At 50.5% G+C, this 23,503-nt stretch overlaps 1 protein-coding gene across 1 annotated transcript; it reads left to right on the top strand.

Moving 5' to 3' along the window:
* The first annotated feature begins 437 nt into the window (after nt 1-437).
* On the top strand, nt 438-10,789 carry Rp1l1 (RP1 like 1). Its single transcript, XM_051161040.1, has 3 exons — nt 438-1,058; nt 4,949-5,090; nt 5,913-10,789. The coding sequence occupies exons 1-3, from the start codon at nt 438-440 to the stop codon at nt 10,787-10,789; spliced, it is 5,640 nt and encodes a 1,879-aa protein (XP_051016997.1).
* The last annotated feature ends 12,714 nt before the right edge of the window (nt 10,790-23,503 follow it).

Consider the following 23,503-nt stretch of genomic DNA (forward strand, 5'->3'; position numbering starts at 1 on the left):
GAGAGAAAGCATGAGGATACTTGGGGGTGGGGGTGGGGGTTCCCCAGGTTAGCAGACAGAGAGAAGGAAGAGAATAATGACTTTTGACCCTTGCTCTACATCAGCGCTCCGGCTGTCTCCTTGCTTATACTTACTATTGCTGCTTTCTTGATTGACTAAGCCGAAGTCTACGGATGGGACTAAGGCACTGTCCCCTGAGTCACCTGAGTAGCAAGCAGTGGAGGTGGGGGCTGGCACTCAGATCTCTCCAATGCTAAAGCTTTACCTTTTAACCTAGATGGATTGAACTGTCCCTACATAGCTGGACCGAACTAATTTGGGGTATCAGGAAGCACCTTCATAAAGAAGGGAAGAGATAGTCCTGAAAGTCCTACTCTGGGAGTTACCCTTTGAGCCTCTCTGCCTTTGTCTGTTACAGCTGTCTGGGCCCCCACATCATGAGCAGCGCCCCAGGAGACACGAGGGATGCTCCTGCGTTGTTAAGCCACCGGCAATGCCTCCTACCCTCTGTGGCTCACACTCCCTCTGTCACTGAGGTGACACCAGCCAAGAAGATAACCTTTCTCAAGCGAGGAGACCCCCAGTTTGCTGGGGTTCGTCTGGCTGTCCACCAGCGCACCTTCAAGACCTTCAGCGCCCTGATGGACGAGCTGTCTCAGCGCATGCCTCTTCCCTTTGGGGTGCGTTCTGTCACCACACCCCGGGGTCTGCATGGCCTCAGTGCCCTGGAGCAGCTACAAGATGGGGGGTGCTACCTGTGCTCTGACAGGAAGCCCTCAAAAACTCCCAGAGAGCCAGGCCGATCTCAAAAGCAAAGACCCTCTGCTGGGCAGTCACAGGGTTTTGAAGGAGGGCATGAAGCTCCAGAAATGTCCTCTTCCTGGAAGGGTGCTGGGGCCCCAAGGAGGCTGACACTGGTGAAGAATGGGGATCCTAGATGTCAGCAGACAGTGGTTCTCAGTCACAAGAACACCAGAAATCTGGCAGCCTTCCTCAACAAAGCCTCCGAGCTTCTGGGCTTTCCTGTGAAGCAGATGTACACGATCCGTGGGAAGAAGGTAAGCTGTGGGTCAAGGGTTTCCTTTGGACCCTGGGTCAAAATACAGAGATGGCATAAGGCATAAGGCAGCCTTGATTGCCCACTGCTATTTGAAGGGGAAGGAAGGAAGAGTGTGAAGATATGATGTCAAGGGGACTGAAGAGCACTGATTGCTCTTCCACAGGTCCTGAGTTCAATTCCCAGCAACCACATGGTGGCTCACAACCATCTTTAGTGAGATCTGGTGCCCTCTTCTGGCCTGCAGGTGTACATGCAGGCAGAGCACTATATACATAATATATATATATATATATATTAAAAAAAAGATATGATGTCAAATCTGTTCATCAAAAAGCAATCATCAGAGCTGGGAATGGTGGCACACACCTATAATCCTAGCACTCAGGGAGGCAGAGGCAGGGGGATCTCTGTGAGCTTGAGGCCAGCCTGGTCTACAAAACAAGTCCAGGACAGCCAAAGCTTCACAGAGAAACCCTGTCTCGGGGGGGGGGGGGGAAAGAAAGAGAAAAAGAAAAGAAAAAGAAAAGCAATCATCAGAGCTGGGGGAATGGCTCAGTTGTTAAAATGCTTGCCATGCCAGCCCGGGGACCTGAGCCAGAATCACTCATTCACACACAGACAGACAGACACACACATACACACGTACACAAACACACAGACACACACACAAACACACACAGACACACACAAACACATACACAGACATACACACAGAGACACACACACACATATACAAACACACACAGACACACTCAGACACACACACACACACACACACACACACACACGGCCACCCTACTCATAGCTCCCATTTAGTATGTTCTTGCTTAGCGCGGAGCAGGGTCTGAGCTCAGCGCATGTCCCTCAGTTGTTATGCAGTCCAACCAGCAGGCCATTCCATGTGAGTGTAATGCAGGAAACAGATAATCCAAGGGACCATGAGCATTGAGAAATTTTATGCAGCGCCTTAGGGGCCAGGTCTGCAAAGCTGGAGTGTGAGATCGGGGGTAGGTCGACAGAGGTGGCTCACCACGTCCTACAGGTAGCACCTGCCTTTACCAGAAGCATTGTAAAAGTTGAGCTCTAGAACACACTAGTGGGAGTGACAGGCAAGCTCAGATACACATCAGCCCCCAGGATCAGTGGAGGGATGAATCTGCCATGGCCACCTCACCCGCCATCGCCTCCTGATTCCTACATGCATAGCATACAGCACCACCAGCCAGAAGCAGGATGAGGCAGTGTCTACCTATCAGCTTCCTTCTCAGTCTGATCAGGTGCACCCACTTGAGGAAGACTGCAGCCCACACCCAGCCCTAGTGGCAAAGGCTAGTGAGCATAACTGGTATCTGTCAAGGTTCTACAGCGCATGAGTCTCTGACAAAGGTGGGCATTTGGGGAAATATATCTGGCTGATCTTATTCCATCTCCTCACAATCTGGTCCTGTATCTACTTAGCACTGGGGCCTCCCATAGCCAGAATCATATTTACTAACCAGGGATGGTGACACGTGGCCATAATCCCCATCATTCAGGAAACAGAGGCAAGAGAATTGCACATATGAGACCAGCCTGGGCTACATAGAGAGCTCTAGGTTAGTCTCAAGAAACAAAAGAAAAGCAAAAGCATATTTACTTTCTGCGCCAAGCCGCATGTCTCTGTGCTGTCTGCCTTGTAGTGAGAATAAATCACTTATGTCCCCAGATGTCTATGGTCCATAAAAACAAAAACAAAGCAGCAGTTCATATCACTTGCCTAGCCTTGCATATCACATTCTACAGGAACACAGCTCAACCTCATAAAGGGTGCCTCCCAGTTGGTTCCCACAGGGAATCTTCGAGAGAATGTCCATCCCACTATTCCACATTATGGGGGTGATGGCGTGTATGGCTACACAGTGATTTCTTACTGTTTGTTTTGAATAGGGTCACACTATGTAGCCTAGCTGTCCTGAAAGTCACTATGAATTCCAGGCTGGCCTGGAACTCCCAGATATCCACTTGTCTTTGCCTCCTGAATGCTAGGATTAAAAGTGTATACCCACTATACCCAGATACACAGCAAATTCTTGGTGTCGGCTCATTATCTTGTATCTTCTGCTGTGAAGTCAGCCACCTCCCTGGGTTATTCCCAGCGATAAGTAGATATCTTGTAAGTCCACGATGGTGATGGACAAGGACCATCTTCAGCCAAGACAAAAGTCTGTTCCATTGCAGTGAGTACAAACTGCCCCCAACAGAGAAACGCTCACTACATAACAGTAGCTGTGACAGAGGGGCTCCGTTGGATTAGCTTCTCACGAGGTATCTGGCTGAGCACCTGCAGGGATACAAATCACAAGTCCAGCCTTAGTCTTCCCAGGAGCATCCTCTGAGAGGACACAGACCAGCGGAGCCTGAAGGCGTGGTGTTGGTATTGCTAGTTGATACTACTGTGTTTGTGCTGCTTCCACTCGTGAGCTGGCTGAGCAGGCTCCCAGGTAGCTGGTGAGAGAAGGAAACTTGCATCTGAGCAGGCTGATGTGTCCATGCAATCATCACCTATTGGTGACCACTTACCAAAGATAAGAATGTTCTCACCCACTGGCCAGTTGCGGGGGAGCCCTTGGGGGTCGCTTCTCTGGATTTCCTTGCCACCAGCCCTCCAGTCTTGGTCCATCTGAGTCCTAGCCACTACGTATCCATTGAAGAGTCAACCAAATCCAACAATCTCTTGGACAGCCCTCCACACCCTTCATGGCCCCTGAGTAGGTCTGTTAATGCAAGAGTTTCTGGTACTCCACTGCCTCCTCAGCAGTTGATGCTACAGTTGTGAGATGGACTGGAATTCTACCTAAGGAGAAATATACCTCAAACTGGAAAAAAAAATCAAAGGGCCCTTCTAATGAACAGCTCTGGGTGATATGGAGTATGACACAATTGTGTGTGATTCGGGGGGAGAAAGGGGTGTTTGTCCTCTGCATGAATCCTAAAGAGCATGATTGCTGGCCCACATGCTTGGTTTTGCCAGAAACTTACTTCCAGATTGGCTAGAGCCCCCATGAGCCCTTGAGTGACAGGTCCTGATGCTCCACCTCCTTGCATTTGATGCTGTCAGTGTTCTGGGGTCTAGTCATTCTAATAGTTTCATAGGGATGGGTGTCTGTCTCTTTGTTACTGAGCACACCCTTCTAATTTGAAATCATTCAAAAGAACAGAGTCTTAAAAGCCCCTGACACTGCACACTGCCATTCATGTCAGCTGCAACACTGGCCTTCAGATATACAGGGCCTCTGGGGCCAGAGACACACTCTGAGAGTGAGGTCCTATTTACTGGAGTAATGTGGCCTGCTCATCTCGGAGCCAGGAGTAGGCAGAAGCTTGTCCTGCTGGTGGGTCCGAGGGAAGGGTAGAATTTCAGAAAGGAGGGGCTCTCGGCAAGAGCTGTGCTTTGCCGTCATGGAGCCACTCAAGTAGAGGCAACTGGCTTGAACGATGCTGGAGAGTTGCCAAATACTGGAGAGGACTCCACCTGGGAAAACGCTAAGGCTGAGAATCAGATCTCCAAACGGAGGCCTTGAACATTTGGCAGCAAGCACTTGACAAAACATGCTCACGGAGGGTGCCTCCGGAGGGTGCTCAGGGAAGCAGTCCCGACCTCTTTTCTATCTAGAGTAACCTGTGGTCACAGACTCTCAGCTGCTGGGGACAGAGAAAGAAATCATACAGGCAGTGGGCTCTCAGCCCGTGGCTAGTGATGGAGGAGCCATGGGATGTGGGAACCCAGAATGGTATGTGCAAGCATCAGAAGGGCTAAGGAGGTGCGGTGGGGCGGTCTTCCTTCCTGAACCTTCTGAAGAGGAGGGACTCTACAGGGCAGGCTCCCAACTCTATGCTCACCTCTTCTAGGTGGACTCTCTACAGATGCTCCTGGATGGCCCCTCCCTGCTAGTGTGTGCTGGGACCGAGGCCTTCAGACGTCTGGAGATGGAAAATGATGGAGGGAACAGGACCAGAACTGTATCTGGTGTGACTGCAAGGAGTGAGCGTGGTGAGTAGGTTCCAGGGGTTCCTGGCTTCTTTCAGACAGGACAGTGGCTCTGCAAGCTTCGTAGTTATCACGTACAGACCCAGGGGAAGGGTGCTTTGGCCCAGTTCCTTGGTCTTCCAGCCACCTTAGCTCTCTCTTGCTTCTCATCCCATCAGCTTTAACGGAGCAGAGCATTGCTGGGAACCCCTGAGAGCAGTGTAGATTTTAACACAGAGAAATTTGAGCTTAAGGTTTCTAGGGTTTAAAATAACCATTAAGATTCCCAATGGGAGCCAGGCGGGTGGTGGTACACTCCTTTTAATGCCAGCACTTGGGAGGCAGAGGCAGGTGTATCTTTGTGTGTTCAAGGCCAGCCTAGTCTATAAAGTGAATCCAGGACAGTCAAGGCTACACAGAGAAACCCTGTCTCAAAAAACCAAAAAAAAAAAAAAAAAAAAAAAAAAAAAAAAAAAAAGGATTCCAATGGTCATGTCATCATAGAAGTGCAGTATTTAAGTCCCACAGAGACAAGGGTGGTCTACAGCAGGTTACCATGACTTTAAAAAGTGCTATGACCAGGGACCATCCACTCAGACATATAGATCCATCAAAGAAGCCCACACTGGGTGCAGGTTCTAAGCTTCATTATTAAAATACATATTATTTTGAGGGCACAGTTCACAAATGCAGAATAAAATTACAGCAAAACTACTGGACTGATAATAGGATGTTTGGTGAATAAAAAAAGGGCCATCCTTTGTGGAACCCCATTAGGAAAATGCTGTTGTTTTCTCCAGTAGCTCACTACCTTGTTCTCTTCTCTCTTGCTCCACTGTACAACAGGTTGCTGGGGACCAAACGCCAAGCAGAGTGTCATGCACTCAAGGGCCAGGTCTGGCGGCAGGCTGCGGCAGTTTTCCTTGATATCGGAGAGGTCTAGTCTAAATGACCACCCAGGATCCGGCCATCGAGCCTGGCCAGGGGATGCTTTGAACAGGTGCCCTCAGGATACACCTGCTCCATCTGGTTCCTTGGTGGCTGCTGATGACGTGGAGAAGAAAGTCTGCATGAATGAGGATGGTAGCCTGTCTGTGGAGATGAAACTCCGCTTCCAGCTTCTGGGCGAGGATGCCTTGCGGTGGTCCCAGAGGGTGGGGCGTGCTGGGGTCTTCACAGCATCTGGTGGGGAGCGCCAGGTCCTGAGGGAGACTGATCCCTTCTGTTGCAGACAGGAGGGCCACCCCTGGCATTTCTTGGAGCCTGGGGCACAGGGACTGAGTCCCTGTGGTAGAGAAGGCCAGGGAGCCTTTGATGTGAGCCAGCAATCACGACCCAGCTATGACATCTGGAGGAACCCCCTGACCACTCCTAAGGGTGCAGGGCCAACTCCTCGGAAGAGGTGGGGCCTGGCTAAGCTCTCTGGATGCAGGAGCCACTGGAGCCAGGGGGCTAATGACAGGAAAGGATATGACACAGGTAATGCCAGCCCAGTCTCAATTCCCAGGTACCCTAGAAGTGCCCAGCCAAGTAGTTCCTGCTGTCCCTGGACTCCAGACAGTGAGACAAGCAGTGACACCTTGCACCCAGTTTCTTCAGCTTCTTCCCAAAGTAGGGCTGAGCTGGAATCTGGTGAAGGCCCCTGCCTAGAGGACACAGAAGCCCATGGCTTGCGACCTGAGACCCAAGGTATAGAAAGGGCCCTTTCTGATACATCAGTCAGGGCCGAGTCTCCTGAGGAGCCTGGTGAACGTGGTTGTCAGCACCACAGAGGCTCAAGCCAGACGAAGGTCATGGCTTCCCAGGAGCAAGCCACCCAAGGTGACAGCCCCTGTATTTCGACCCAGAGTCTTTCATCTTTGAGCAACATGGGCCCTCAGACGGAGAGGTGTAGACAGGGCACCAGGTGCCAAGAGGCCAGAGGTAAGCCTGTACTGAGACTTCCCCTGGTTCCAGACCATTCTGGCTCTCAGGACACACATAGAGATGCTCTCCCAGCTCCTGCCTGTGCCCCAGCCCAACGGAGGCAGAGAAAGCAGAAGAGGCCAGCTGGTAGTGTGTGTTTGCCCAGTGTCTCTGTCCCTTACCAAGTGACTCAGAAAGGCCATGCCAGGCAGTGTCACTATTGCAGGGACACTCAATCCTCACTGGACACAGCCTTGCAAATGCCAATGCCTCAGGAAAGCGAACAGGCCTGCCCAGGAGGCCCAACACCACAATTTCCTCCAAACTCACCTAGTACTGGGAATCAGGCCTCCAGGAATCTGAAATCACCATTCTCTAGTTCTCTTGACTCTGAGGACCAAGAGGCCACCAGCAAAGCCACCATCATACCTGCGAGTGGCTCAGACTATGTTTCCAGCTTCTACAACCCCAGTACTCACTCTGCAGAGCCAGCAGGCGACACAGAGTGCCTGGCTCACTCTTCAATTCCCACACCTGTCCACAGAGGAGAGGTCAGTTGCCTGTGGGACAAGGCAGGGACTACCCCTGAGTCTTTCTCACCCTCTGTCTTGCTGGACAGATGGCCTGAAGCAGAGGACCCAAGGACCCACCAGGATGGCTGCTGCTCACAGGTTGCAGCATCTTCTGTCCTCACTGCCCCCAGGGAGCAAACACAGACTCCTATTCCCGAGGTCTGCTGGGGGCCCAGCAGTTTTTGCCCAACTTCCCCCAAGGAGCAAACATATTCCGGGAAGGAGCCTGCAAGCTGCAGTAGTAGTCCAAGCAGTGACCACAGTCGAGATGGTGGCCATGTTGAGCCCAGGAGGACTCTGCTGGGGATGTCCCCTGGTATCACAGGAAGCCTTGAGGAGCAGGAAGAGGATGGTGGTGTGACACCCAGTGCTCTGCCCTACACCTCTTCAGATGCTGTGGTTCGTGAGTGGCTGGGCAACATCCCAGAAAAGCCGGTTCTCATGACGTATGAGATGGCAGGTGAGATCATAGAGGTGGCCAGTGATGATGGCCCAGGAGGTCCCAAGGAGGACCTTGGTGATGTCTGTTCTTTGAAAGCCCTGGGAGAACTGTCTCAGGCAAGACAGCAGCCCCCAGAAGAGGTTACTGGTGAGCACCCAGAGCCAGCGGGAGTCCTGCCAGGGACTGGCTCTGCACACTGCAAACTAGGAGATGATCCGAATCATGACGCAGCATCGGGTGAAGGGGTCAAGGCCCCCGCAGAAGCTACGGACCATGGTGGGAGCCTGTGTGCACTCCCCAGCAGAGTCTCAGCCTCCACACAGATCATGAAGGCCCTACTGGGCTCCAAGCCAGGCCGGCCCAGCAGTCTACCAGAGGTCTCTAGCACAGTAGCCCAGAAGCTCAGCTGCTCTGCGGGTGCCCTCATTGCCTGCCTTGCCAGGCTCCATTTCTTTGATGAGGCTCTAGGGCCTCTGGGCAGCAAAGTGAGGCTCGAAGAGTTTCCTAAGTACCAGGAGATGCTGAGTATCTCCCAGACCCTGTGGCCTGGGAATGCGGGCGGGCAAAGCCAGCTGGACACGGGCCTCAGGAGGCTTACCTCACACCAGGCTCTGCTGAGGACTGAGGACTTCACACCCACCTCCTCTTCTGGTGTAGATGTCAGCAGTGGCTCTGGAGGCTCCGGTGAGAGCAGTGTGCCCTGTGCCATAGATAGTACCCTGGCTCCCGAGAAGATAGATTTGCCCTTAATAGTCCCCTCTCAAAGACCTGATTCCAGGAACCGGGGATACCTAGAGGCAGGAAGTCATTCCACACTCTCACCTGGCTCACAGGTGTGGGCTTGCACCACCAGCGGGGAGGAGTCAGGTAAAGGTGGCAGGAAGCAAACAGGGCACAATGCCCCAGAGCCATCAGTTGAAAGGACAGCGCTGAAAGGGGAGGCACAGTCAGAAGAAAGAGAATGCAGAGCAAGAGAGAGGCTGCAAGATGGTGGTGTCCACGGGAATGGGCTTCCGGAAGCAGGGGCTGGAGACTGCAGTCAAGGAATGCTTGGAGCTGGCTCCTGGCATGGGGAGGACTCACCAGAAAACACCAGACTGCCAAAAGATAAAGGACGAACTGAGTCGTCCTCTGGAGGACTGTGGGCTCTAGATGAGAGAGAGGGAGCCACAGAGTCCCCTCATGGTTTCAGTGAGAGCAAGTCAAATGTTAGTGAGAGTCAAAGGGCTTGCATATTGGAGCAGGGCTTGGAAGAGATGTCCAGAGTGGATGCAATAGGCCGGGAGCAAGCGGGCATCAAGGCCAGCTCAGGAACCAAGAAGACGAACACACGCCCGGCCCACAAGGGATCTCTGGACCCTGACCCAATCTGGGTTTCTACTCTGCTGAAGAAGATCGAGAAAGCCTTCATGGCTCACCTGGCTGATGCCACAACTGAACTGCGGGCTCGATGGAACCTTCATGACAACAGTCTTCTGGACCAGATGGTGAGCGAGCTGGAGGAGGATGTGGGCCGGCGGCTTCAAGCAAGCACTTCCAGGGAAGTTAGGAAGATCCAGAGCAGGGCAGGGAGGGTGGTGGTTCCAGAACCTCCCCGGGAAGCCCTCAGAGGTCAGACATCTCTACAGACAGAGCAGCGCAGGTGCCGCCTTCAGGGTCTGCGCAACTTTTCAGCCCTCCCTGGCCTGGGGCCGCTCTCCCTCAGGGTGGAGGATGGGTCCGCCTTCAGCACAGCCTCAGAGACCATAGTAGGTGCACAGCCTGCGGGGGACGACTTCTGTCCCTGTGAAGTCTGCCTAAAGAAGATGACCCCTAGATTCCCAAAGGATGCCACAGCAGCCCCCAGGGCACCAGTCAGAAAGGCCTTTGACCTCCAGCAAATTCTACAGAGCAAGAAAGGAGGAGGCAGGAACGGAGAGGCCACAGACGTGCCCGCTCAGAAGACAGGGATGACAACGTCTCAGGAGGACCCGAGAACTGCCCAGGGGGCTGACGGGAAGCAAGAGCTGAAATTGGCACAAGGGCCTGGGGTAGCTGAGGGAGAGGACGGGGAAGGAGCTCAGAGCCGGAGAGGAAAAGAGGAGCCCGAGTTTTTGAACGCACAAGGAGCTAGTTGCCATATGCCCGAAGAGGATGCAGTCACTAAGAAAGAAAGGGAACTCCACATCAGTGCCGCACAAGAAAGCCAGCAGTCAGAGGGGAACGGGATGGAGAAGGAAGAAACTGCGGACCAGGGCTTCAGAAATGACAGCGCTTCGCAGGCTTCGGGAACACAGGGTGTCTGCTCAGTGGAGATTCAGGAAGCTTTCGGAGAAAACCACCCAGAGATAGAAGGAAGAAATCAAGACGGAAAGCAACACAGCCCTTGGGTGAGCTCAGAGGGTAGGCAGAGAAGGCAGGCTTCTGAGCATGCAAGCCTAGACCATGAAGGGAGGCCCCAGAGCCTCGGTCAAAGGCCAGGCCTCCGAAGCCACCATGCGTCGGCACAGTCCTCCAGGGCGACATCTCTGGACAACTACTCACAGGTGTCTCAGAAGGACTCAGAGGGAGATTTTCCAAGTGGAGACCTCAAGCGCCCTGAAGCTGAGAACAGTAAGGGCTTGCATGCAGAGAGGAAGGCCACCATGATGTACCCAGAAAGTTTCTCTTCAGAGCAAGAAGAGGACCCCTCCAGCCCAAGGCCCCCAAAGCAGGGGAAAGGTGAAGTCTGTCGTGCGGAAGATGAAGAGACAGCTGGAAGCTTGGTTTGTACCCAGGCTGGGGGTAGGGTAGAAGGCTTTGGCCAGGACGATTTAGATTTCTAGACACCAAACCACAGGATAGTGATGCCTGCATAAATATATTACCCATATACCCGAGAGAGGGTCAGGCCACTGGGGATATACAAGGAACAATGGACAAAGACCAAGGTGTTGCTATGTGCCCTGAAGCTGCAGGCCCATCGTCCCAGCTGCTCAGGAGACTAAGGTAGGAGGATAAGAAGTTCGAGACCCACCTGGGCTATAGAGCAAGTTCAAAAGCCAGCTTGGGCAACTTAGTGAGACGTTGTTTCAGGGCCTGGGAATATAGCTCAGTGGCAGAGGGCTTGCCTGGCATATCTGTGGCTCTAGGTTCAACCTTGACGGTAACAACAATGAAAAGGACGTGATAAAGATATCTCACACCGTCCTGTCCCTTGGATCTAAACCTCAGGGCTCCCACACTCAGGGTAAAGTGTTAGCTGTGAGCCTGACATATTATCAGACGTCAGCCAGGTCCTCTGTCCACAGAGGACAGAAAGATTGGGAAAGAAGCCTGGGAGCTTCTGTTTGTGCTGGCTTTTTAAATTTTAATTTAATTTAATTTATTTATTTATTTGTGAGCGACTCATATTCTCTCTCTCTCTCTCTCTCTCTCTCTCTCTCTCTCTCTCTCTCTCTCTCTCTCTCTCTCTCTCTCTCTGATCCCCTGTTGCTTTCCCCTTGGTCTCTCTGGGCACATTCACCTCTTTTGACTTTGAGGCACTTTTTTGTCGGTCTACAATATATGTGGTGACTCTGCAGATCTGGATAGTTGGGGAAAGCAGATAAATTCAGGGTCATTGGATAAAGTTTATTCTTAGCCCCAGTGTCCTAGGCTCTGCCCCCGCCCCCTCCCCCCCACATAATTCATGCTATTTGTAAGGTGGAAAGCAAAGAACCAGAAGGAAAAGTGATCTCCTATCGACCAAGGATCAACCACAGCTTTGTGAAGTGATCAGTGCAATGCTCTCCATCATTTTCTGGATGTTTCGTAGAGATTTGTTCTATGTATAATATTTACATACAGGACACTGCTTTTACAAATTATTAAATATATATTCATTTATCTAAGAAAGCTTCAGATTCATTATTTTAATTCCTGAATAATTTTCCTTGATGGTAATAGAAAAAAATTTCACTATTTCATCACTGAACCCCCCCCACACACACACAGAGTCTCTCCCTCCCTCTCTCCCTCTCCTTTCTTCCTTGTGCACACCTGTGTGTGTGATATTAATGCCAGTATCAAACCTGGAGCTTGCTGCTTTGGCTAGACTAGCCAAAGTACCCCAGAATCTCCTGTCTCTGCCTCCTGAGCCCTGAAGTTGCAAACACATACAGCCACACCTGGCTCTTTAGATGGTTCTAGAGACCCCACCCCATGCTTTCACAGCAAGGACTGGGCCCACTGGTCTACAAAGATATGTATATAAATATATATATATCACTATGTAGCCTGGGATGACTTTGTAGTCCAAACTAGTCTCACACTTTAGATGCTATTGTCTCTGCCTCCCCAGTGCTGGCACTGTAGGCATGCCCACCACAAATACCACAGGCTTCCATTATTTTGTTCTTAAAACTGATTCCAAATTGGGGATGGTCATGTAGGCTGAGAAGTCCAGCATTCAGGAGGCCGAGGCAGAAAAAGTACTATGAACCCAAGGCCTCCCTGAGCTTCACAGTGAGTTTCAGGCCAGCCTGGGATACTTGGCAAAAGCCTGCCTCAAAAAAAGCAAAGCAAAACAAAACATACCATCAGGCCACAAACAAAATAACACCCACTTCCTACCCCCGACCTCTGGGCCAGCTTCTGGTTGCTTCTCTTAGGCTTGATTCCCAGGCGTGATGTTACAAGGTCAAAGGATGTCAGTATTTAGTGGTCATATTACACTTTGACACATTGTTTTTCTAAAGATCAGTATTAACTAGCCTCATCTGGGTCACCGAGTGCCGTACGGTACTAACCTTCAAAAGTAGAGATCATTGCTAACTCTGGGGGGAACCTCAGGATCTCATTTGCATGTGGCACTATTCTGGCTATATTTGAATACTAATGAAATTAAAACTCTTTTCTAGGGCTTAACAAAATCCGTTCTCTAGAAATTTTATGACTAGGCTCCCTCATTTTTTTCTGCTGAGGTCCTAGGTTTCTTTGAAGAAAAAATTTGATTTATATGCATCTTTTGTTGTTGGTTTTTTAAAAAATCTGTCATTGTTTACATTTTTAAATTATATCCACGTATTTGTTATTTTATGTGGGGCACTTGAGTATCACAGCATGCTTGTAGAGGTCGGAGGAGCTGGTTCTTTCCTTCTACCATGTGGGTCTGGAGGATCAAACTCAGACGATCAAGCTTGGTGACAAGGGCCCTTACCTGCTGAGTCACATCATTGGCTCTGCTTAGTGGTTTTGATATTTAATTAAAAAAAAATAGATGCCCCCTGTCCACATCTTCCACAGAAGACCTGTGTTCCAGGGATTCCTGTGTGGGAAACAAAATTTCCTGGATTCCATCGGCTTCCCTCTTCTTAATCACTCACCAGATCGGATTTGTCACTCAGGTGTCACTCACAGTAGGCCATCTGATGCAAAGGTGAGGTGGACCTGCGTTTCTCTGATCACTTTTCTACAAGTGGAGATGGCGTTCATAAAATCTAACTTCTAAAATTTCTGTGAGGCCATTCTTTTTTTTTTTTTTTTTTTTTTTTTTCTTTTACATTAAAGCATCTAACTTTAAGATTATTTTCAGTGGCCCAATCAACAGTAACTAAAAAACCAGTGAAGTATACACATTATAGCCACCAGTTTCATAAGTTTTGACATGAACCTATATAAACAACAACATAAGAAAAACAGTATCATCCTCTTAATAATTTTCTCTTACCCCATTATGAGTCCCTGTTTTGGTTAAGGTTACCACTGCTCTGATAATACACCCTGACCAAAAGCAGCTAGGGGAAGAAAGAATTTATTTATTTATTTTTTAAACTTTTTTATTAATTTATTCTTGTTACATCTCAATGGTTATCCCATCCCTTGTATCCTCCCATTCTTCCCTCCCTCCCATTTTCCCATTATTCCCCTCCCCTATGACTGTTCCTGAGGGGGATTTCCTCCCCCTGTATATGCTCATAGGGTATCAGGTCTCTTCTTGGCAACCTGCTATCCTTCCTCTGAGTGCCACCAGGTCTCCCCCTCCAGGGGACATGGTCAAATGTGAGGCACCAGAGTACGTGAGAAAGTCATATCCCACTCTCCACTCAACTGTGGAGAATGTTCTGACCATTGGCTAGATCTGGGTAGGGGTTTTAAAGTTTACCGCCTGTATTGTCCTTGGCTGGTGCCTTAGTTTGAGCGGGACCCCTGGGCCCAAATCGCCTATCATAATGTTCTACTTGTAGGTTTCTAGGACCCTCTGGATCCTTCTACTTTGCTATTCTCCCATGCTTCTCTCATTTAGAGTCCCAATAGGATGTCCTCCCCTCTGTCCTAGTTTCCTGGTAAGTAAAGGCTTTTGTGGGACATTGTGAGGCCATTCTTTACAGTTTTTACAAAAATTACATAAGTGTAGACACACACACACACACACACACACACACACACACACACAGATGCACCAGTGCACGCATGCACTTGAGAGCATGCATCTCCTTTTGTACAGATTTAGGGTAGAATGTCCCTAGAGGCTGAACTGATTCCCAACAGTCAGTCAGTAGCAGTTGATATTGACAGAGGGTGGAGGGCCTGGATGACCGTACTCTAGCAAGCCACTTATCAATCAGAGTAGAGAATCCCCTCCCCAGCAGATTACATTGTGAACTAGGTCTGGAGGTGATAGCGCACACAGTTGTCCAGTCATTATCACTACTGGTTGGCAGGAAGCATCCAGAATATTTCCCACCTATGATCTGAGGCCTCCATTCGTCCTCAGTTCATCCAATGCTTCCCCAAAGGCGAGCAGCAGCCAGTCTTACCCTCTGCTCACCTGAGCTTCATTAAAATGGCATTACTCTTCTCCCTTAAAGAGCAGACAAGGACTTTCAAGATGGCTGGGTGGGTAAAGGGGCTTGCCACTAAGCCCAAGGGCCTGAGCTTGGTCCCCAGACCCCACAGGGTAGAAAGAGAGAACTGACTCCTGGATGTTGTCCTTTGATGTTAACACCATACCTATGGCATGTGTGCATCTTCACACACAGCGAAATAAAAATAGTTAAAAACAACAACAACAGTAGAAAGGGCATAAGACCCAAGGTGCTCAAATCCAGTGCTCCCATGTCAGTTTCAGCACTATGAAATGGACTGACTAGTATTTCCACCCCCTGTACTGCTGTGGAAGCAAACGAATAGACGCAAAGAATTTCATCACATGTACACTGGGGAGATTTTTCAATACTGCAAATTTTTGTTTTGTTTTGTTTTTTGGTTTTTTTTGGTTTTTTGAGAGAGGGTTTCTCTGCGTAGCCTTGGCTGTCCTGGACTCGCTCTGTAGACCAGGCTGGCCTCGAACTCACAGCGCCCAGCTAATGCCACATTTATAATTGACACGTGTTCGATGCCTACAATACACTTGGTACCATCCTGTACCTTTCACAGAATCAGTCCCACTTAATCTCTCAGGTGTGCAAACGGGCAGTTTTCGTTTCCATTTCACAAACGGGGCAACTGAGGTCTACAGGAGGTGCACAAACTTGCCCAAGTTTGTTCGGCTAGATACCTGCAACGCCGGGATTACAAGGGAGATAGCACACGCTCAAAGTCCGTGTCCTATTTCACTCTATCTCCTCATTCTCTGTCTTTTCAGACTGCGCTGTGTGAATAAGTAACCCAACTAAAGGCTCTGAATACTTTGTTGAGTGGATTTATTGCAAAATACTGAAGGCTTAGGAAAGCGAATTCGGTGGAATTCTTTCTGCTGGGATGACTGTATTATGTCCCCAGTAACGTTCCACTCGTGAGCAGTTATCAGGAGCTGACCACTCCCAGCTCCATAAAGCCCAGCGTCACACTGAAAACATATCTGTTTGTGGGATTCTCTTGGTTACAAATTCACCTGCTTTAAGCCCACAAACGTTTCTGCCCCCCCCCCTTTTTTTTCTCTTAAAACATTTGCTGTTAATGGACAACCTGAGTTGTTTTTCTTTTTCCCTCACTTGGAGATAAGGAGTTTGGTGACCATAGCTAAGGCAGAGGGACCTTGGTATCTCATCCCCACCCTTTTCACTATGGCAACTAAGCTGTCTGAGCCTCTAAGGCAAAGCCTCTCTCAGAAAGGTGGCGTTCCTGTAGCCTCAGCTGACTCCTGGATGAAAACCCAAATCATCCATCACCCAAAATGCTTACAGGGGCTCACAGTATCCATGGCAACGCAAAACCTTTTCAATCTTGAATAGTTAGAGAAGGGAGCAGCCTCTCTGCCCCACTCTTACTGTCCATGTGTTAGGGATCAGAGGCTCCGGCCCACAGGGACAGCTTTACAATGTCTACAGAGCCAGAGCCTGTGTCTAGGGCTCACAACCAGAGTCTGGCTTTACTGGTCTGGTTAGACTTCTGCTCTTCTCCTTTTTTAAATAATATTGAGCACTCCATTGAATTGACCAACAGAGCCTCCCTGGAGAAGTGGTCACACAGCTAGGCTGAGTCCAGACCCCCAAATCTTCCCCATGTCTCAATTCCCCATTTTCCAGAGGCAAGATAAACCCTCAGAGAACACAGTGAACAACAGGCCCACCACTCCCTGCCCAGTACAGACCACACACCTTTCTCCTACAGGTCTCATCTCCCTTCTCACCAAATCTCATTGACACAAGCTTCGTTGACCACTCGGGTGGCTGGGCGGGGGGGGGGGGGCGGGGGGGGGCGGGGAGGTGACTTGTCCTTCAGCTCTAACGGCCTTGCCACAAACAAGCACTGGTTTGATGTAGGGAGGCCTGAAGAGAGGCCCCAGATAGAGTTAAGTAATCTGTCTTTCACTTTCCTAGTCATGCCGAGCATGAAAGAATACAGACAGTTCTGCTCCAGTCACATTCTGACCCACAGTGAAGACACCCAAGGAAAACCAGCCTAACACTCCTACCCTCACTGCCTGCATGGACTCAGTCATGAGACGCTCAGCCTCTCCACCAGGACTGGGCCTCCTGGAGAGGCTTACTTGCCATGCCCAGCTCCACCTATGGACCTGTTCACATGAATGCATGCTTGTACCCACAGGCAGGCTCACAGGCATGCACGCATATGCTTGTAAATGCATGTGCACGCACACACATACACACACACACACGGTCACACGCCTAGACATGTCTATGTGCACACACATATTCACGCACATGCACATCCTCACCACATGCATGTGCGTGTATGCTCTCATGAACACACACACACACACACACCTAATCATTGCATGTACAAACATTCATGCACACCCAGAGATCAGCTTCCTTACCCTCCCTCATTACACGCTCAGCCCAAGGGACAATGTGGGTGAACCAGAGTCAGTCTCTCTTGAGAGGCAATTAGGTGGGTAAAGGTCATTCTCCTACCATGACCCTGTCCCTGCTCCCAGGTTCATGCCACCTGGGCCTCCGTAAATAGCAGCATCCAAGAACACACGAATCTAGCCTGCACCACCCAAAGCCAAGCAGAGTGAACCACCTTTCTTCCTCTTCATCTTAGGCCAGTTCCACCACAGCCTCTCATTCCTCTCCCTCCCTCCCTCCCTCCCTCCCTCCCTCCCTCCCTCCCTCCCTCCCTCCCTCCCTTCCTCCTTCCCTCCCTTCCTCCCTTCCTCCCTTCCTCCCTCCCTCCCTTCCTCCCTCCCTCCCCTCCCTTCCTCCCTTCCTCCCTTCCTCCCTCCCTTCCTCCCTCCCTTCCTCCCTCCCTCCTGATTTGCTCTAACAAGACGATACAGGCTCAATCCCAAACTGAAGCTGCCCTTGGGAAAGCAGCTGTGTGGGCCACAGGCTAAATTTGGGGACCATAGTCTCCATGCCCAGAAACCACAGACTCATCCTGGCCTGGGCTTGGTGGCCAGTGCTCTGAACGAGCACTGGGCTGACATTTCGGATGCATGCTAGCTCAGTCATTAGGACTCCTCGAGACTGAAAGATACTCTGCCCTGGGCCCAGAAGCCCTGGTCTCTCTGGTTCACATTACAGGCTTGTGTTCTGCAGTGTTCCTGGGCCCATGCTGGGTCCAGTTGCCACAGGCTCATGCACCCAGGGACCCAGAACTCTGTGCCTGGTGAAGTACCCCGTCTCTCTCTGAGCTCAGCACTCAAGTTCTCTTTACCTTTGCCCCATGGGAAGCACTAGGATGACATGAAATGGCTTGCAGGGGGTCATAATTCTACACTGGAACTGGGGATATGGTGCCACTGTCCTGACCCAAGGCTCCAGGAAAGTGGGCCTGTGCCTCCCTCTCGTGGTGTCTGACTCCCCAACATCATTTCCCAGAAAGAGCAGGATTGCTTCCTGGGCCCAAGGTTGGTTCTGGAGCACCCTGCCTCCAGGCCCAGGATGAACCGGGTGACTTCTCATCTCAAAACTCCATCAATCGTGACGTTCCAGGAAAGGACAGAGCCAGAGGACAGGCACTGGCTGGGTGCAGGGATGGAAGGGTGGCATGACTCAGTTTCTGGAGCAAGCCTGAGCCTCACAAGCTACTTCATGTGGCCACAGCACATGGGTTTGTGCTTGCCAGGGGATGCAGGCCCCGCAGAGCAATGTGGCTGCAAACAACACCAGGGACTAGGATGAAGAAAAGCCTCCAGAGCTGTTTTCCTCTGCTATCGAGTAGCTGTGAATGTTCCCCTGCTGCCTCTGCCCTCCAAGCCCATCTGAGATCCCTTCCTGTGTCTCAGAATCAAGCCCGTAAGAAGCTATGGCAGCTCATACCTGCAAGCCCAGAACTAGGGAGGCCGACACAGGAAGATTGCTATAAGGTAGAAACCAGCTTGGGCTACATAGAGAGTTCCAGGCTAGCCTGAGCTACTGAGTGAGACCTTGTCTCAAACAAAACAAAACAAACAAACAAAGAAGCCCAGTTATAACAGTAAGGGCTGGAGAGATGGCTCAGTGGTTAGGAACATTTGCGGCTCTCCCAGAGGACCTGCGTTTAGCTCCCAGCATCTATATCAGGTGGTCTCCAAGGGTGCCTGCACACATGTGACAGATACACACACACACACACACACACACACACACACACACACGCACACACACACAAGTAAAATAAAATAATTTTTTTTAAAGTAATAATAACAACAGTAATTTTAATGATAGAAGTTCTGAATGTAAGGGTAGGGAGTAAGAGGTTTTCTATAGGACAAACAAGACTCTGTTCTTTCCTGGGTCCCGGGGTCCAGAGCCCTTTGCCTCTATGTTAAAGCTGAAGAGTGTTGGGTGCATTCTGGACTGAGTCACACTGGTCTGTGCAGGACCTTGTGACCACAGGTGACTCCCAGAGAGGAAGCCACAGCCTGATGGCCTGATAGCCCCTTTTATATGCACAATAGCTAGAGTCCCCACTTTGCATTCATTGGTCAGGAGCCCCACCTCCTGTTGGGGCTGCACAGGTGGTTTTGTTCCCGGTGTGGTGCCCACAGGGTGATAGGTAAAGAGGCTGAGGTGCAGTGGGAGTGGCCTCAGCAGTGACCCTGACCATGGCAGACAAAAGTTAGGTCACTAGAGGTTCTGGGCAGGTATTAGTGAGGGTGTGGTTACTCTGGGGAGGCAAAGCTGGAGCTGACATTGTTAGTGTGCCTTAGGCTGGGGTGAGGGGCTGTGGTCTGAGGTGATTGGCCCATGAGGAGAACGATAATAAATCATGAGGCATGTGCGTATCAACATGGGCATATGTGTGTCTGTGCGTGTGTGTGCATGCATGCATGAGGGACAGAGGGCTCTGTGAGTAGTGGGTGCTAGGCAGAGAAGAAGCTGAGATTCAGTCAAGTGCTGCCTGGACAGTACTGACCTGACAGGGGTTCTAAAAGGAAAAGCCTAGGTTAAGAGAGGAGGCAACGGGACTTTGGCACCCTTCCTTCTTCACGTTTAGAGATGACACAGAATCATAAAGTCATGCTCCTGCCATTTCCCCAGGCCCCAGGCACGATAGGACTCCATCCAAGTGACTGGCCACCAAAGCTCTGGCCCAAAGGCCTACTAGGTCCTCCTCAAAACACAGGTATAGGAGGAGCACTGGGCAGTCTGAGGTATGGCTGCTACCAGGATGCACTTGGCCTCCAGAGGAGAGTTACCAGGGTAGGACCAGGAACTCTGGGGCTCCTGGAGAGGGGTCAGCACTGCTGGAGTGGGGGCATTTTTCTCTTCCACAGACATGTGGTCTGCCAGCCATCATGGCCTTCCTCCCTGTGCCTAGCTTCTTGTCCCCACTGTGCCCCCAATCAGTAGATGATCTGAAGTCTCTCTCCTCCTCCTCCTCCTCCTCCTTCTTTTTTGGTTTTTCGAGACAGGGTTTCTCTGTGTAGCCTTGGCTGTCCTGGACTCACTTTGTAGACCAGGCTGGCCTCGAACTCACAGCGATCTGCCTGCCTCTGCCTCCGAGTGCTGGGATTAAAGGCGTGTGCCACCACGCCCGGCTCCTGGGAGGACTTGAAGGCCTTGTGTTGAGCAGCCACAGATAGAGGCTGGGTTGAGGACGAGGAAGAGCTCTGAGTCCTTCTGAAGTGCCCCCACTGTGTTCCAGTCCTCCTTGTCAGCAAGTCTGAGACTTTGATGCCAGCAGGGCCACGCATCCTGCTTTCTAATCTGTAACTGATGCCTGGTCTCTCTAGCAGCCTCCTTCACGACGTGAGGCCCAGAAAAGTCATGCTTCGGTTCAGGGTCACACAGTGATCTCATGCATAGCCGGCGCGTAGGAACCAGATTCCCTGCTCTGCAGACTCCATGGGGCAAAACCAGGAATCTCAGATCTGGTCTCCTCCCTGCTCAGGTGTGGGGTGGAGCCTGGTAGGGAGGGCAGCATCTCAGCCTAATTAGGCACTGTAAAGGAGTAGAGACACACGAGGGAGGTGTGCTCAGAGATTAGCGCCCTCTCCATAGATCATAGACATGCCAAGGACATAATAAATAATCTGCCCAAAGGTTTTAAAGGTAAAAATCAGCAAATCATTAATAATGTCCCTAGAACCATACATCACGCTGAAGTCTCGCTATTATGCTCTCCTGAAGCCGATGCGCAGCTTCTCTGTGGTCCTACTCCCCCCACCCGCACACCTCCCCTCATCAGTGTGAGCTACTGGCAACATGGAGGCCCCTCCCCCACAGCCTCCTAAGCAGAAGGATGTGGTGGAAAGCCCTTGCAGGTCTGCCATCCCAAGCGATTTACTCAGGTGTATGGCCACAAAGAGGTGGTGACAGGGGAGGTGCCCACATCCCTTTCTTGGAACCCCAAACCCTGCTTCCATTATTTCCCTTCTAAAGGGTGGATTGAGCCCAAAGCCACAGGCACCTCCTCCAGCTTTAAGCAAGAATACCATTATGTCTACTCTCCGAGACACGGGCTTTAATTAATTAACACAACAGGGTCGCTGTAAATAGAAGTGCTGATGGCTGCATTTCCCACTCTTCCTGCACCTCTACTGCAGCTGTGGGTGCTTGGCGAGGGGGCGGGGGTGCCTACACCGTGGACCTGGGTACATTGGCGAGTTTTAGAGTTTGAGGGTGAGCTGAACCCAGGGGTGGAGGAAAACTAAGGGAGGCCTCTGACATCCTGGCCATCAGACCAGAGTACAGGTGACTTAGTCTGTAACATAAAGTGACATGGATATGGCCATGACTGGGTGGAGCCCTTCTCTAGCACAGGACGGAAGCCATTGGTCACGTCACTGTCACTCATCTGTCCTCTACTGCCTTGATGACAGAAACCAGTCATCTGAAGATCTTTGGGGTGGCATGTGCCACTGTCACTTGGCTAATCTTTGAAGGGCATGGGGACTGAGGCATCTCCTAACACTGGCAATAAACATGGTTTCTTGGGCGAGGAGTCTGCAGCAAAGATGGAAGATTTTGCAGCTCGTTCCTGGTTGCCTTTTAGAATGACCACACGGAATCTTGGAAGCTCGGAGATGTGGGTTTAGGGTTCAGTTCTTTCTAGATAAACTGTATGTTCCTTCACCCCTCCAAGCCACTCACAATGCCGGGAAGCTCCTCCCATCTCTGCATTGCTGGGGTGCCTGACCTCTCTCTGTTGCTACATTATTACACCGTGTTGGGGCTGTGCAAACTCTGGGGATTTCTGGCCCAAAGCCTGGACTCCACCAGCTATAGCCTGCCTTGACCTTGGCTGAGACATACCCTCTCCATATCTCAGGATCTTCTATGCTCTGTGAAGCCCCACCTCGTTTCCTTTGGCCCTTAGAGCAGGCTGGAGGAGAAACTACAGGCTGGTGGTGAAGTTTGAATAAGAAATATGCCCTCACCGACTCATGTGTTTTAACACCTGGTCTCCAGAAGGTGGCACTGTTTTGAGAAGTTGTGGAACCCTTTAGAGGTGGAGTTTGACTGCTAAAGGCAGGTCACACTGCTGGTAGGCCACTGAGCCTGGTTCTGATTCCAGTTCTGAGTCCTATTCTCTGCTTTCCGTTAGGGTACAAAGAAGGGGCCTATTGCCTGACACTCTCCCAAACAGGGACCAAGCTATTCCTGACTCCAAATGTCTCCACCTTACAATGGACTGAACGATCCTAAAATTAAGAGCTAAAATAGTTATTCCTCCCTTATGTTGCATCTATCATACATACATACATACATATATGTATATATATACACATATTTTTGTAATAACATATATCTCACTACTGTAATATATAACACATGAATATTATATATATATATATATATATATATATATATATATATATATATATATATTATAGTAGTTAGATAAGAAATGAATACATTTGACGGTAGAGCACCAGAAAAATCTTTGCTGTCCATGGATCTTATGGAGAAGTGCCAGGGACCATGGGCTGCAGCAACTACAAAAGTAAAGGCATGCTGAGCAGGGGTCTGAGAGCTTCTCCCTCCCCTGGCAGGTTCACCCAAACCCCAGAATCTCTTGAGGCCCCTAGGGTTTCCTGGAAGAGGTGACCTAGCCACCTGCTTTCCTCAGGGGGCCTCAGTGTAACACATGGTCCCTATAGGTACAGTAGCAGGTCAGGAGGTTCTTCCACTGTGCTCACTTTACCCAGCTGCTACACTCCACAGTAGGTACATCAGCAGTACAATTTGAGGTGAGTTAACACCTTTGCTGAGCCTCAGTTTACCCACTTACCAACACTGACTTTGTTCTTATATGCTAAATCGTCTTGAGAATCCAATGGCATGGCAGAAGGTATAAACATGCTGCGGAAAATATAAAGTAGCTATTACTTCAATGGGTTAAATGTCATTTAGCTTAGGATGCCTATAGAACACATTTTAACAGGGATGGGGCTCACACTGGTGAGATCTCATATAAGAGGCAGTGTGTAATTGGCTTTCCGGAGAAACAGGGGTGCTCTGACAGGAAAAGTGTGCAGTTGCAAGAAGACAGAGGTAGGCCTGGGGACAAGGGGTGGCACTGTGACCTGACACCTAACCCCCGAAGTCTCCTTCTCCCACCCTGGCCCATCCTGCCTGCAGAGGCATCAATCCTGATGACAGGACACACTTTGCCAACTCAGTGCGCTGAGAGACCCTGCTTCCCCCTACTCCCTGTCACTGTGACAGGCCCTCAGC

This window comes from Acomys russatus, chromosome 18 (genome assembly GCF_903995435.1).
Source record: "Acomys russatus chromosome 18, mAcoRus1.1, whole genome shotgun sequence".
Lineage (NCBI taxonomy): Eukaryota > Metazoa > Chordata > Mammalia > Rodentia > Muridae > Acomys > Acomys russatus.